The 16,192-nt window shown below is 43.0% G+C and overlaps 2 protein-coding genes across 3 annotated transcripts in view; both read right to left on the minus strand.

The window, feature by feature from the left end:
• Positions 1–7,709, minus strand: part of CAPN3 (calpain 3) — a 68,007-nt gene extending 60,298 nt beyond the window's left edge. Inside the window, exon 1 of one of the 2 annotated variants that reach the window (XM_006258487.3) lies at positions 7,019–7,709. In XM_006258487.3, coding sequence (XP_006258549.1) covers positions 7,019–7,309 — 291 coding nt within the window. In that variant the 5' untranslated portion in view covers positions 7,310–7,709. The remainder of the gene's footprint in view (positions 1–7,018) is intronic. The other variant, XM_019496567.2, reaches the window with a different exon arrangement.
• A 6,162-nt stretch (positions 7,710–13,871) lies between these two features.
• GANC (glucosidase alpha, neutral C) overlaps positions 13,872–16,192 on the minus strand; it is a 44,557-nt gene continuing 42,236 nt past the window's right edge. The window contains exon 24 of the mRNA XM_014595516.3: positions 13,872–15,784. Within this exon, the coding sequence (XP_014451002.1) occupies positions 15,675–15,784 (110 nt within the window). The 3' untranslated portion in view covers positions 13,872–15,674. The remainder of the gene's footprint in view (positions 15,785–16,192) is intronic.

The raw sequence follows: 16,192 nt of genomic DNA on the forward strand, positions 1-16,192 counted from the left end.
GTCAGCTGCAGCTCCCTGCTGCAGCCACCCAGGACTGCCCAAATCATCAAAGCTCTCCAAATCTTTTCTGAAGATTTGGGGAGCTTTGAATTGATTCGGACCTTTACATTGGTCCCCTGATTTGATTCGGATTTGGAGATTCGGCCACCAAATCTCCTCCGGATTTGGAGATTCAGACCGAATCTCCTCCGAATTGAATCACCACCGGAAGCTTCATATAGCCCTACTGAACTGCAGGTCAGGAATCTGTGAGTGCCAATGCTAGCTCTGCAACTACTTTGCTTTATAGCCTTAGGGAACCTACTCTAACCACACTGTGCCTCGGTTTTCCCATCTTGTAAAATAGGGATGAGAATGCTTACCTACTTCAAAGGGGTAGTAAAATAGCTAAGTAATGTTCATAAAGACTCCTAAAAAGTAAGAAAAAACTAAGAAATGTACGTTAACTGGGCCACTCTTTTACTGTAATTACAATTACATTAAGTTACAACTCTAGTTAATATATATTAATTATACAGTTTATTTTCTTCAGATAGCTCTCAGCTTCCTTGGGGGACTTTGTGTAGCCTCTTTTTTTTAAGCTCTTGGCTCAAGTTCTCAGCTCCAGTTCTGCTTCTTCTGACCCACCTGATCTGCAGAAAGCAGATTTTGTCTGGCTACAGCTGACTAACTGACTATATTCAACTGGTATGAAGCCACTGGAGCCAGCTTATAAACCAGTCTCCACTATCCCTCACTGGAGGTTGAGGATGTGACAGGAGAAAAGCCGGCGTGGAACAAAGTTTTGCTCCCCTATGACAAATCTCTGCTAATGTAAGGTCCCTGAGGGAGCAGAGGTACTCTAATTTTGCTGGGACCAGAGCAGCATGAGAATCAGGGAACTGTAAGCTGCTCCTTAATAGTCTCAATTTGCAATTTGGTCTGAATGTAACTTGTTGAGGAGAGAATGTAACCACATGAGTTTCTCTTCTATCCCATTCTCAGGTGATTTAGGCTCTAAGTCTGAGATATTAGCTTCTTGCTATTTATGTAAACCAGTTGAATTTATACTAGGTTAGATCTGAACTAAAGCACTGGGTTAGATTTTGCAGTCCTTCCATGAGGAAAACTTTCATAGACGTTACTTGGACTTCTGCCTGGATGAAGCATTTGGTCTACTGCGTGCATTCAGATCATATTATGGTAGTACCAGCTGACTAGAATCCCATGCTTCTCTTTCCACCCCCAGCCCTCTGACAAGGTTCACAGCTGCACCATATGACAGTCTGTCCTTTTGACTCTATCATGACTTCACCCCACAGGCCAACAATTATTTAGGAGGTGGAGGGAGGGGGGTGGAAAGAATGAATTTCTTTATGTTGTTAGTGGTTCATGTGATAAATGGCTTATAACACTAAGTTGTGAACCTGCACATATTTCTCAGTCCTTGTAAGTATTTCAAAGGTGTATCAATGCAGCGTGTTGTGAAAAAACCCTGTCCTGAATTGCAGTTCTACCACTACCAGCATAAGTGGAAAATCACCAAAGTTCTCTGCAACCTACACATGGAATATAGGGTTGTGTTCACTGTCTTCATCTAATGGATCAAGTTCAGGTCTGGGAGTTAGGAGACTTACCGTCAAAAGCCCTAACCATCAGCCATTCCTGGTCTAACCAGCTGAGGCATTTCAGGCTGGCTGTTCCATCCAACCAGCTGATTGGATGAAAAGGGAAGCAGGCTCCAATTCTGGCCTATTTAATTCTGTATACTATTGAATCATAATGTGTTATGGTGACCCTTGGGACAGATCATCCACGCTGTAGTTGTCTACCACCTGCACTCTATTCATAGTTTTGCCACTGCCTCTTGTGAGCCATTAAGTAAAAGCTGGTTATAAAATTGGACTAAGATGTAGACATTTTTGTAAAAACCCTTGAGGTCTGCAGAGGAGTGCTTTTAGGTGTAGAGCCCTAGTATTATTATTAATTATTATTTATCATTTACACAAGAGATATAATAGAGCATACAGGCTACAAATCCCTTACTGCTATCAGCTTAATTTTAAAAAATTCTTCACTTCTATATTGCCAGAATAATACTACGTTAGCTCTTCTGCAGCACTTGCTATTCAAGAATCTTAGATGGTTCAGTATAACAAATGGCGCATCCGTGAGGTGTAAACATCTGTTCTCGTGCATGCTCTTCTTAAGGCAAAATTTAAGCATAAAAATTTAAGCCCAAGGTAACTCGGTAGGTCACTGTCCGTCAGGAAAAGAGACCTTGCTTTTTCTAGAGTGTGTATTTGCTTTTTTGTCTGGTAGTATGTATGTCTGGTAGTAAGGAAACAGCAGAAGAGTTATAGTGGCATTTGAATATTCTCGCAGTGATTCTAAACTCTCTGGCATTTTGTTTTGTTTTTGAAGGCATCCAAATGACCTGATATTCAAACTGTTTTTAAAATGACCACAATATTTAAAAAATATGGTTGCAAAGAAATCTTTCATTTACAGTCTTAACTCTGTTCAACTAAAGTTTCTCTTTCTTGTGATTTCAGAAAGAATAGATGTCCAGCTCTTTATGGAAAGTATTACAAAAATCTGTAACTGTGGAGTTGAGCTGTGAAATTCTAGTGCTTCAATATATGTTTTTATTATTAGCAGAATATTCTTGACTGCAGTACTACTCCATCCTAATCAGTTGTCTTTATGTAATTATTCTATAATTAGTTTATAGCTGCTATTCTATTCCTATCTGTAATACTATCAGACAAGTTTTTCTCTTAGCAAAAGGATTTGACCTATGGTGTCAAATACCAATGAAGCAAAGTCTCAGGTCAATCTGCAGGCAGCACCACGAACTATTAGAAACTCATGCTTCCAAGCACAGAAGGAAAAGGACTGGATTAAAAAGGAAGTTGCCCCTGCTGATCTATCTCATCAGCATAGTGTCTCTACAGTTTCCCCTAGTGAGAAGGAAACAAGCTCTCCTGGCCATAATCTATTATTGTTTGCATTATATCTCCTTTTCAAACTCTCAAAGCACTCTGCAAAGAAGGTGGGTATTAACCCCATTCTACAGATGAGTGAATAGAGAGGTCAAGGCATATTTTTTTCCAAAAGGATGCACAAATCTTGAGTGTCTCATTTCTAGGTACCCAGTTTATGACAATGACCTGAGTTTCAGACTCCACACCCCCATCTATCATTGACAGCTCACAGGCTCTGCAAATCAGGCCCAGGAAGCTTCAAGTTGAGCATTCAAACTATCACCCCAAATAAGTGGACAAGCTTGAGAACTGGGACAATGGGCTTTATCCATCTGGCCCATTGTCCCATAGCACATTAGCAAAAGCTCTGGCACTAGAATTCAGTTCTCCCTTCACTCCCCTGTTCTAATCTATGGACAATATAATTTATTAATGTGCATTAAGACTAGAATTCAAACTGTGGAAAATGATATAGCAGGATTGCAGATTGCATAGATTCATAGATGTTAGGGTCGGAAGGGACCCTATTGTGTCCGACCCCCTGCATAGGCAGGAAAGAGTGCTGGGTTTAGATGACCCCAGCTAGATGTCTATCTAACCTCCTCTTGAAGACCCCCAGGGTAGGGGAGAGCACCACCTCCCTCGGGAGCCGATTCCAGACTTTGGCCACTCTAACTGTGAAGAAGTTCTTCCTAATGTTCAGTCTAAATCTGCTCTCTGCTAGTTTATGGCCATTATTTCTTGTAACCCCCAGGGGCGCCTTGGTGAGCAAAGCCTCACCAATTCCCTTCTGTGCCCCCATGATGAACTTATAGGCAGCCACAAGGTCACCTCTCAACCTTCTCTTGCGGAGGCTGAAGAGGTCCAGGTGCCCTAGTCTCTCCTCATAGGGCTTGGCCTGCAAGCCCTTAACCATACAAGTGGCCCTTCTCTGGACCCCCTCCAGGTTATCCACATCCCTCTTGAAGTGCGGCGCCCAGAATTGCACGCAGTACTCCAGCTGCAGTCTGACCAGCGCCCGATAGAGGGGAAGTATCACCTCCTTGGTTCTGTTCATCATGCATCTGCTGATGCACGATAAAGTGCCATTAGCTTTTCTGATGGCTTCGTCACATTGACGACTCATGTTCATCTTGGAGTCCACTTCTTGAAAATGGGGACATTGGCCCTTTTCCAGTCCTCCGGGACCTGGCCCATGCGCCATGAGTGTTCAAATATTCCCGCCAGTGGCTGTGCAATGACGTCAGCCAGTGCCTTCAGTACCCTTGGATGGAGCTTATCCAGGCCTGCCGACTTAAATGGATCCAGTTCCTCCAAGTGCCTCTGCACCATCTCCGGGTCTACACTTGGTAGTCTGGCGCCCTGCTGCTGCCTCTCTACAATCCCAGTGAGAGACTTGTCTTGCCCCTCGCTTAGGAACACTGAGGCAAAGAACTCGTTGAGGAGTTCAGCCTTGTCCCCCCTGTCCGTCACCAATTGCTTCTGCCCATTTAGTAGAGGTCCTATTCCACCCTGGGCCTTCCTTTTACTCCCTATATAGCTAAAGAACAATTTTTTGTTATCCTTAACTTGGGATGCCATCCTCAGCTCCATGGTAGCTTTGGCCTGTCTAACTGCCTCCCTACAAGCGTGAGCAGAGGAGGTATACTCCTCTTTAGTAATCTCTCCCTGTTTCCACTTTTTATATGCCCCCCTTTTAGCCCGTAGACTGCTCTGGATTTCTCTGGTCAGCCAAGGAAGCCTCTTGGCCCCTTTCCCCCTTTTCCCCTGCATCGGGATCATCTCCCTCTGTGCCTGAAGGATCATTTCCTTAAGGCACAGCCACCCTTCCTGGGCTCCCATCTCTTTAAAACTCTTCCTCTGCAGTGCGTCCTTGACTAAACGCCTGAGTTCATTGAAATCAGCTTTCCTAAAATCTAGCACTTCCATCCTACTAGTTACCTTACCCACTCGACGTCTTATGGTGAATTCTATTATTTGGTGATCACTGTCCCCCAGGTGACCACCGATCTGTAGGTCTCCTACCATGTCATCCCCCATTGCCAATACCAGATCCAGTAAGGCATTCCCCCTAGTGGGCCCATGTACCTCCTGCGTCAGATGGAGGTCCTGTACACAGGATAGGAACCTGCGTGACTGGCGGGACTTTGCTGTCTGCGTCTCCCAGCAGATGTCTGGGTAGTTTAGGTCTCCTATGACTACCGCCTCCCTTTTGAGTCTTATGGCTCCTGAATGCTTCGTTTGTGCTAACCCAATTATTATACACCTTTTGAAATTGCATCACTGATGACTTCTTAAAGGTGGATCATCAAAGAATGATCTTGGGGATCGGGTTCCAGAAGTCTGATTTTGCCCAGATACCAAAGGCTTGATGTATCGGTGCCTTCTACCTTCTGCAGTCATTTATATCTGTGTAGAGTGGGTACCTTTTCCCATATTACTACTGGCATTTGTGTATATCTCCAGTCACTTTTTTCTCTGACATTCATCCACTATGTTGCTGCCTCAGCCTCCAAAAGGAAGGTAGGAAAGCACATCAGTTGTCAGACATGTCAGTAGGACCTTTTCAAATGCAGTATGTGTATGTATAGAAATCCTGTGCAGTGGACATGTCAGACATTATCTGAAATGTTTTCAACTCATGCCAAAGTAAATTCTTCCTCTTGCAGTGGGAACAAAATTGCTTTAAAAAGGAGGGAACTGCATGGCAGCTGAACCTGATGTAACTGCTTTCTTTGTGCCATAGACCAGTAGTGCTTAATCCTTGGGCTGGATGAGTGGCCTGAGGCTGATCCATGGGGTGGATATTTCCCATGGTTGGGACAATTAACGTTGCCACTGCTCCCCATGCTGCTAAATTACCAACCTTGTGGGGAGACCCATGGGCTGGCCGACATGGCCTTGTAGGCTGGATCTGGCCATTGAACTGGTGGTTGAACCCCCCTGTCATAGACAACTACAGTAAGTGAGGCTGAGCCTCAGTAATAAATCTGATTCAATCAGTAGTAAATTACTGCAATTAACTTAATTTATCACAAGTGAACAGCAGACAGATAAAACATTTGAATTGGCTCAGCAGACACATACTCAGAGGTTGTAAGCCATCCCTGTCCCTCTAAAATAGAGTTAATTGTATGTCTATCCATGCCTTAGTTTTGATTGAATTATCTTATATGTCAAGACTGGTTTTGCTGCAGTCTCTGACCATTAAATTCTGATAAATTGCTTGAGATATAAATCCATACTGCATTTATCCCAGAATGTCTGGGTTACCCCTGTACATCACATGACATCATCTTTTTTTCCTGCCCTTCATTTTGAAGGGTCACTTTTCACTCTGAGGAGAAATGTAATATATTTTTATGGCAATAATTATTAATACCACCCCCTAATTCATGGCAGGCAAATAATAGGATAACAAACTTTGCATTTGAAATAACTGTTGCTTGAAATAAATGATGACAAAAAAATTAAGTAATAGGGTCCCAATTCTGCTCTGTTAGATCCAGTGACAACTTCACTGGATCTGCTGGATCCACTGGCCCTAACTTAGAGTAAAGCTTGTTCCCTTATTTTCACAGTACATAAAAACAGTAGATCAGCATTTATCTATACCTCGTTCTACCTTAGCACTTCCAAAAAGGAATAAGTGCAGCCAAGTGGCTATATGTAATAAAGTAAAATTAAGAATGTCATCAATAAAATAGAAGTGGAAAAAATAAATCTTCATAAGCCCACTTGCCTATGCTAGAGAAAGAGGAGGAGTTAGAACTTGTTTTGACTGGTATCTTCAGATGAGGAAATTCCAAACAAATCAAGACAAGTAAAAGCCAGTTAAAATGCATTAAGAGAAGACTAAAGAACTTCATTCCAATCTCTTGTTGATGTTCAGTTAATTTTTTATACTCTTTCTCTACTTTTCTTTCTCTCTCTCAGCACTTCCCCATCCCTAGAAGGTAATTTTCCAGGCTGGGAAAACAAGTAAAAATACATTTCCTACATGGGTAAGTGAATTCATTATATTTATAAGTTTATGTAGATAAGTTACTCACTCGAGGTCTTTTCCACTCAAACTTGATGGGGAGCTTCTGGCTGTAGAAGAGGGAGCTGTCATTAGGTGGAAAATCGGGATCCTCATACAGAATCTTCTTTTCCAGGCATTTCTTGTGGAGTTCTGCATAGGCTTTTTCCTGTACCTTAATAATGGGCTGGTTTCGACTGATAATAGCAGAGTAGATCCCCCCTGCACCTCCACCTGCTTCAGTGGTTGTATTAACGGTAGCATCAGGAGCTGACCCAGCCTCAGTCTGTTGAGCCACTGCAACATTTACAGCCGACGGCATGGAAATCAAATTGAAACAGATTAACAAAGAAAGAAAAAAAACAGGAAGATCGTGCAACCTGGAAGGAAACTACCCGAAAGAAGAAGTTGTTTAACAGGCAGCTCAGCAAACAGTTCTTTCTCTTTGCAGCAAATACCCGTCAAATTTGAAAATGATGAAGGCTCATGATGTAGAATAATTTATACACCATCTTGAATGACTTCCTGTGGTCATTTTGTTACGAGAAACCAGAAATCCTTCTCTGCCATGAGGCAAGAGAAATTGCGTACCTTTTCTGTTTGTGCTTGGTGTTTTTCTAGCATGTGTGTGCGAGTCCCCTGTGCATGTGAGTGCCCTGTAGAAACAATTTTCATCCAGGAAAACTAAAAATAGCCCCAGGGAGAGAGAGAGGGGTTGTGCAAGAAAGTGTGTGACAGCTTGATGTACAGCTTATTCCTATTTGGGGCTTGCTCCTAGAGGATAGACACAGGTAGGCTGGTTTCTGATGCCATGTAGCTTTTTTTTCTCAAGTCAAAAATGCTGAAACTGTAGTAACAGTCACATATGGATTTAAGAAGTTTAACTTCCTATTATACTTCATACAATTAAGATAGACTCTGATACTGCAAAGATTTATGTAGATACTTAATTTTGCCTAATTGACTTTTGTCTTCAGAAAAAGTAGGTTTTTACACTCAAAAAAACTATTCTGATGTAAAGTAATGGGTAGTTTTTACCTTGGTATTTTTAGTTGAGGGCAACTATATACTCTCCACTTGAGTTAATTTATTCATCTACATCAAGACAGAAACTACAGTGATTTGTCCCTAATAAGATTCTGTATTAAGATAACTATCTACAAAAACACTTTTTTGCAGTGAAGGCATGGCAATAGCTTCAATAGGATTACTTGCAGTGTGTAAGGTTAAACACAATTTTTTTTGTAGGATTGGGGCCTAAATGCAAAGATTTTAGAAAAATAAGTTTTGAGTCTTTAATAACCTAATGTGATACTAATTTGAGATGTTAGTATATTTAGAAGATTATTATGGCATGATAGTTACTCTATATGCCCAAGATTTTATGGCAAAATATAAATTGTATTCATCTGAAAATTTAGATAGTATAGGAGAGATTCAGGTTTGATTAGGGACTGACTGGCTAGGCAGCAGCTCTGCAGAAACAGGCCTAGGTTACAATGGACAATACTGTAAGCTGAATATGAGCCAACAGTGTGTCCTTGTTCCCAAGAAGGCTAATAGTATACTGGGCTGCATTGGTAGGAGTATTGCCAGAAGATCAAGGGAAGTGATTATTCCCCTCTGTTCAGCACCAGTGAGGCCACATCTGGAGTACTGTGTGCTGTTTTGCTTTCTTTCTCACTCCCCTCTCAACTCCCCCTACACACACAAAAAGGATGTGGACAAACTGGAGAAAGTCCAAGGGAGGACAATGAAAATGGCTTAGGGCTCTGGGGTACATGACTTATGAGGAGAGGCTGAGGGAACTGGGCTTATTTAGAGAAGAGAAGACCGAGAGGGGATTTAATAGCAGCCTCCAGCTACCTGAAGGGGGGATCCAGAGGATGGAGCTAGACTGCTCTTAGTGTTGTCAGTAACAGAACAAGGAGCAATAGTCTCAAATTGCAGCAAAGAAAGTTTAGGTTAGATGTTAGGAAAAACTTTCTCATGAGGAGGGTAGTAAAACACTGGAACAGACTATCCATGGAGGTTGTGGAATCTTCATTCTTGGAGGTTTTTAAGACCCAGGTAGACAAAGCATTCACTGGGATAATATAGTTGGGGATGGTTGTGTTTTGAGCAGGGGTTGGACTAGATGACCTCCTGATGCCCCTTCCAACCCTAACTTTCTATGATTTTATGATCACTGAAGGTCCTAGCTGGTCTGTAATCTAATTACTGGAAAAATACATTTGTAGTGACACATGGCTAACATGACAGATTCTGGATTCCCACAATTTCAAAGGAAATAACCTAGCCAAAAACATTCTGCATGACCAGATGTGACATATCAGATTCCCCAAATCATGTTAAATTACATGGCACTGAAAATTCTACTTAAGTGGCTTCTTTATGCTTAGATTTAGTTGGAAAAAGCCATACACCTAGAATTTCCACTGCATGTATGCATGTGGTGACCTCAGCTGGAGCTGTGGGTATCCCCCTGCTCCCTGGATTGGGCCCCCAACTCATCTGCCACGACTTGATGGAATTTGTAACTAAAAGGAGAGGTTCAGTGGTGTTCTCCTTCATCACCTGGAGACGGGAGTACTCACAGACTTGTCGCAGTTAGTCCTGGGGCTCTGCCTCCCCTACACCCCATCCACTCACCAACCGCCAGCTGCATTGGGCTGCTGTGCCAACTCCTGGCTCAGACTCCCCAGCCTCTACTCAAACTGCTGGCTTGTAGCTGCATCCAGCCCTTCACTGCTGCCTCCCTTCTCCTGGCTCTACCCCCAGGCTGGGTCTCTGTCTGCCAGACCTATGGCCGGCTCCAGGCTGGATATGCCCATCCTGGGCTCCAGAGGTGATGGCTGACTCTGAGTCCCTTCCCCTGGGACTAGAGATGTGGACGCCTCGCCCGGCTCCCAACTGCTGCTGCTGCCTGTTCTCAGCAGGGCAGCGTTTTCCGGGAGTCAGCTCTGCCAGGCAACTCTCTAGAGAGCTTGGCGTCTCGCCTCCTGCCTCTCTTCCTGCACCCGGCTTCTGCCAGGGTTTTTAAATCTCCCATGGAGGCGGTCACAGCTGACATCATCAGCTGCCCAGCTTGATTGACAGCTGCTTGAAAAGCCGGTGCAACACCAGCTCGTGCGGCTCCTTCCTGTCCCTGTCCCATCTCTCAGGTAAGTTCTGAGCAGGGCCAGGGTCCCTGAGCCCTCCACCAGGGGTGTTGGGGTCTGTCTCTGGCACTTCTGGACCCTGAGGATGGCCCCTGCCACCACAATGGGAAATGGATTTTTCACATTTGTGAAAAAGGGAACATCTTACACAGTGATAGGCATGCATTGTTCATGTGATAACTGTGCAACTAAATGTATCCTCTTCCAAGAAACTCTGCACCAGAGGTGCTGAATACGTGGGGTCTTGAGGGCCCTGGCCCCCCTCGGGAAGAGGGCTGTCACCTGAAATGCATAAAACTTTCTACATGACCATCATCTTAGGTCCCCCTCAGCCAAAATAAAAGTCAACACCTATACTCTACACAAATCCAAAATAAGCTGTTTTTGGTAGGCACTGTGGCCTAAAGGATTTACGATTGGGTTCCTGGTACTTCGGTTCTCTACCAGGTCAAAAGAGCCCATTATTGGCATTATTAATCCTGGAGGAAATGCCTGATTTTGGGTCCATTTATCTTCTCAATTACACTGTTGTAAATCAGAAATAAATCTACTGATGTTTAAAACTCACATAAGTGAAAGGGATATTAGGCTGTTTGTTTGAAACATGCATTGCTTATTTCTGGTTCTTTGCTAGCTTCAGGCTGTTTAAATGGTAATCTGGATATGTGGAATTGGAAAAGACCTGCAATATCAAGTTTTTCTTTAACCAGGAGGTGTTAAATTACGCAAGAGATCCAGGTTTATAAATGGACTGTGACACAATTGGTCGGTCTATGGTTTCAGTGCATGTATTAATTTTATAACTTGTTAGCACAGCGATTTTTATTCAGTTGTTTCTTAGAACTTCACCCAGATTAAATGCTTTAAATCATATGGATTCAATCCTTGAAAGTATGGAACACCTCTTGAAGATCCAGCAAGACTGTATCACGTATAATTAGTGCAGTACTAATGGGTTTATAACCTCCAAATCTATTAATCCCTCAGCTTGTAGCAGTTGCTGTCTGAACACTGGACTCCCTTTTAGCCGCTCAGTATCAGAAGTACTTAATAAGCTTAAGCAATATAGGGAGAGGAATTTGAAAAAGCTCCAGCTGTCCTTGAAAATCTGAAAGCAGCTGCATCAAGGTGCACTGTCCAGCTGCAGAACTCGTCATTTACTAGGCCTGTGTGAAGCAGCTAGTATTTGCTTCGGATTCGGCTGATTTGGGGGACAGTGATTCGATTCGGTGATTCAAATCACTGTCCTGATTCAATTTGGCCAAGTCTCCGAATCAGCCAGGTGCATGCCCCACAGCCCGCCCCAGCTCCCAGCACTTGAAAAAAAAAAGCTCTGACTCAGCAGGCACTGCCGGGGGGGGGGGGGGGGGGGCAATCCTCACTGCCTCCCACTGCCCCCACTGCCCCCACTGCATGGGGGGCTGTGAGCCCCCTGGCCCCCCCTGCTCCCCCCAGCCCACCATGGATGCCCTGCCTGCCACAGCTCCAGCCCTTTAAGAAAAAAAAACCCAAGAAAACCCCTGGACTCACCACTCCTGCTGGCGGGGGGTGATCCCCACTGCCCTCCGCTGTCCCACACTTCATGGGGGGCTCTGCACAAGTCCCACGAAGCCCGAGGCTGCTGCAGAAGTGGTGAGTCCTGGGGCTTTCCTCCATTTTTTTTCTTAAAGGGCCAAAGCTGGCCCAGGCAGGGCACCCATGGGGGCACTGGGGGAGTGTGGGGGGATCAGGAGGCTCGTGCAGAGCCCCCAGTACAGGGTGGGGCAGTGGACAGCATCAGGGATCACCCCCTACCTGGCAGCACCGGTGAGCCCTGGGGCTTTTCTTTAAAGGGCCGGGAGCTGGGCCGGGCGGGGCAGCCATGGAGGGGCTGGGGGAGTGAGCGGGTGGGGCAGGGGGGCTGGAGGAGCAGGCAGGGGCTGGGGGCTGGCAGGGGTCCCCTGCATGGTCCCCTCTCCCCTCCCCCAGCCCCCTCTCTCCCACCCCAAGTACTTACCAGCTCAGAGTTCACCTGCAGCTCCCTGCTGCAGCCACCAGGGACTTCCCGAATCACTGAAGCTATCCAAATCTTTTCTGAAGATATGGAGAGCTTCAAATTGATTCGGGCTTTTTAATTGGTCCCCTGATTCGATTTGGATTCAGAGATTCGGCTACTGAATTGGGTTGAATCTCCTCCAAATCAAATCACTACCCAAAGCTTCGCACAGCCTTGTCATTTACTCACTGCATTGCGTCACAAGGGTTGTAGGGCTCTTTCTGATATGACTTTATGGAAAAGCCTGGCCAGGGATGCATTTTTCTTTCTCCATGATATTATCAAAAGTGGTTCAGAACAGTCAAACAGCTGGCATCACTTATTGTTTGAAATGCAATGATTGTGTGTGTGATCAAACTAAAAAGCCATTAACTTTAAGAAGTCAACAAGGAAGTTGATATGGAGTTAATTGTTTCCATGTGCTGAGTGCCTTCATTAACTGAACTATAGGGACATACAGCACAGAAACATACCCATATTTTAATTATCTTTGACAAATATCCCTTCTGAGTAAAATTCTCTGGCCCAATCTCCAAGCAACCATCTCATTGAAACCAATCGTAGCTGTGATGTCATAGGATGACACATTCCAGGGTACTTTCCACAATAGGGAAAATACAGTTTTGCAGAAGGTTAATTCCATTTGTGGAAAATGTCCCTACAGGCTGTTTGGTTCTTGGGAGAGCCAGTAGCTAAACTGAGGTTTAGTGGACTGTAGTAATGAGCAGATATATCATTGCACACGGACATAAGTTTTTTCTACTAATGCCAGCCTGTTTTGCATGGGTCAGCAGAAGTATTTCCTGTTAGATGTCTTCAGGAGTGCACTCTCCCTCTGCTGTTTTTTTTGAATAGGCAGGTTCTTTTGTAAAGCTAGTTCCATGACATTTTTGAAGACAAACAAGTATTGTTTATAGGGAAGGGTCTCATTTCCTCTTTCCTTCTCTCTCTCTCTTTAAAAAAAAGGAACAATATTTACTACACGTGTGAATGGATGCCCTGTGGCTACTTTTAACTTAGATAAGAAAGACTTTGCCTAATTGGAACAAAGTAAACTTAACGGTGGCTTATCTTTGCAAAGAGAAATAATCCAATATTATATCTGTCCCTTGGAAAAAATATAGAGGATGTTCTGATATACATATATTTAAAAAATCAGGCAGAATAAAATAAATGTACTGCTTAGGCAAAGCACTAACTAAATCAGATATACTCATAATATTATTTCTATATAATTTTCATTATTTCATCTCTAATCATGCAATATTTTCCTATCTGAATTATTTTTATTCATCTCTAGTTATAACAAATGTTTCAGCTTGTAAACATGTTTATTATTGGACTTGCCCAACTTATTGCATTAATACATGGAAAATAATAAAAGTTGCTATAAAAGTAATATGATTGTTTCTTCTGCAACTACTAGATAGCTAAGCTCTCAGACCTAAAGAGTTAGTTACTTTTAAGAACAAGGGTTTTCAAAGTATTTAGGCACCTAGTTCCTAGAGAACTTACATACCTAAAATTCTTTCAAAATCAGGCCCTAAATCACTTTACTAGATTCCTGGACTTGCTGGCACAGGACACGCATAAGCATAAATAGATAGGTATAGCCCCCAGTAAATCTTAACTGGAACATTTTAAAAGATGCTTAAAGTTGGAAGAAATAAGGCACATGACTCATTTCATGATGAAAACAATCATTGTTATGGTATTATATCTACCTTCACAATTCACAAAATCAAGATAAAATGTTTGCAGCATCCTAATGGCACATTAACTGCACACCACCAGCAGCACCTTTATCTTCAGAAGCAGGAACTAATAATAAATGTCTTCAGAGATAGTTTTATATAAATCCCACAACATAACAGAAAGCTAGGACCTGACTGTCCTTTCACATGTGTGTTTCATCAGTATTTATTCCATTGCAATCAGTGGATTTACACTACACACAATCAACAGAAGAGGAGAGACATCAGGTGCAGAAAAAAGGTCTTAGTAGAAGAGGGCATTTGCTTTTTACCCTATTTCTGGAGTTGGGAGATGATTTTATTAGTCTGCTTAGTGTTTCCTTCTCTGATGCACATACATTGGCATAACTAAAGACAATATTTGGGTAATTTGTGCCCTTTGGAAGAGTCACATCAGTGAGGTCCATCAGTCCTGTTCAGTTATCAGAAACTGGGAAGTGGTCAAATCTGAGAGAGCTAGAGGGATCTCAGATCTTGGGGAAAGTCTGTCTGCTGCTCTCACCCGCTTTTGCCAAGGCATTATTTTTGGCTTGTTTTAATGATGAATTAAGCTTTGAGGAAAAGGGTTTGATCTGAGTTTTGGGCAGTAGGAAAGGGAGGCAGAGAGGTCAGCCCCTCCTAGGTTGGTGAGTAGCTCGCCAGCTTACATAGCTCAAGGAAGCAAAGGATTCATCTGAGGTCACCTATCAGAGATCTGCTCAAATATCCTGAGAATTGAATTTTCAGGTTTTTGCCCCTTGAGTGTTTTGAGGAAAATTTGCCAATCACATCTGCTAGAAGGAGCATGTGATTGTAAGGGTACATGTGAAAGGAAATATAGTTCTACAGAATAAAGGGGAGAAAATACTTGGTTCCCATAAAGAATGAGTTGGCTTAAATCAATCATATTCAGTAGGTCAGAATTTAATGGTCAGAGCATGCTTTGACTGAAATTTGGCACCTCCAGAAATCCCCAGAGAATAAGCAGCAGCAGGTGGAAATGACTGACAGCACTGTGTGGGATTACTGGGCACAGCATACAACTCTAGTGGCATTTCCTCTTCAGTGTGGAAAGAGCTAGAGATCATTTTTCTCTGCATTTCACCACCCACACTCTTCAGAGTGAAACTCTCTTTACTCTTTACAAAAAAAATCTGGGGACAGGAGAGAGAAAGGAGAATCATTATTTTAAGTGTTTTCTGGAAGTTGAGCTAACGCCCCAAACTGATGTAATTCTGTACAAAAATGTGGACATTTTAACATTTCAAATGTTTGGAAGTTCAGGAGTGAACATTTAAAGTGTTTTCCCATCTCTCTTTTATTCACTGTTGCAGCAACTGGCCTTTAGACAGACTGAACGGCCTTCCCTTGTCCTAGGAAGATGGAAAAGGGTTGTGTGGGGGTTTGTTTGTAATAGAAGTAATCACACTCATTCGGGTTACTTCTTCAAACGAGAGCAGAACTTAACCCAGTACAAAATGTACTTTGTTTGTCAAAGTGAAGCCAGCCTGGGCAGGACAGTGATGAGCCATTTTCAAGGCTTATTTGCTGTAATTTTTGCCATTTACTGACTTTGGATGAGATTTTCAAATATAAATAAAATATTTTTGGGTTTTTTTCCTCCAAAAGCAAATATTATAGAAGATCAGCCTGGGTTAGCCGCATACTTCAAGACGGCTGGACTCAAGAGCAACTTAAATCCTTCAACACCACCTTCTTTCAACATTCTCAAGTTCTTTGAAGATGTGGCTCCTCCTGTCACTTGAGGCAAATCTCCCAGTTAGTGCCAACATTTAATAATAATTTTTCCAGAGTCAACGTGGAGGTCTTGTCATCATAGGTGAAAATAACGTCTTTGTTTTTTCCATCTAGATTTCAACAAGAGAGAATTTACTATGCATCCTAATTAACATTTTTCCAAAGAAAGTTGTATATGACTGTCTGATTTCTTTTACTTACATTGGATCAGAATACTCCCTCCATCACTAGACAATGGCATGAGAAAAGGAGAGCAATTATGGCCAAAGCTGGCCAATAAGCTCTGCTCAGAAGGCTTTACAAAAGTTGAAGGGACTATTACTTCTTTTCTTCTAGCCTGCAAACATACTTGGGTTCTATGTGTCTCTCAAGGGGACGCTACCACTAAACGTTTATGCTCTGGCACTCTTCTGTAGAAGTTAACAATTTTTACAGTGTTAACTTTTGCTTTATGTGCCTCAGAGGTGAACAGGTACAGGCAGCATGTTAATATCAACATCACTTCTAAAGGGGAAGAA

Source organism: Alligator mississippiensis, chromosome 2, assembly GCF_030867095.1.
Source record: "Alligator mississippiensis isolate rAllMis1 chromosome 2, rAllMis1, whole genome shotgun sequence".
In the NCBI taxonomy this organism is placed as follows: domain Eukaryota; kingdom Metazoa; phylum Chordata; order Crocodylia; family Alligatoridae; genus Alligator; species Alligator mississippiensis.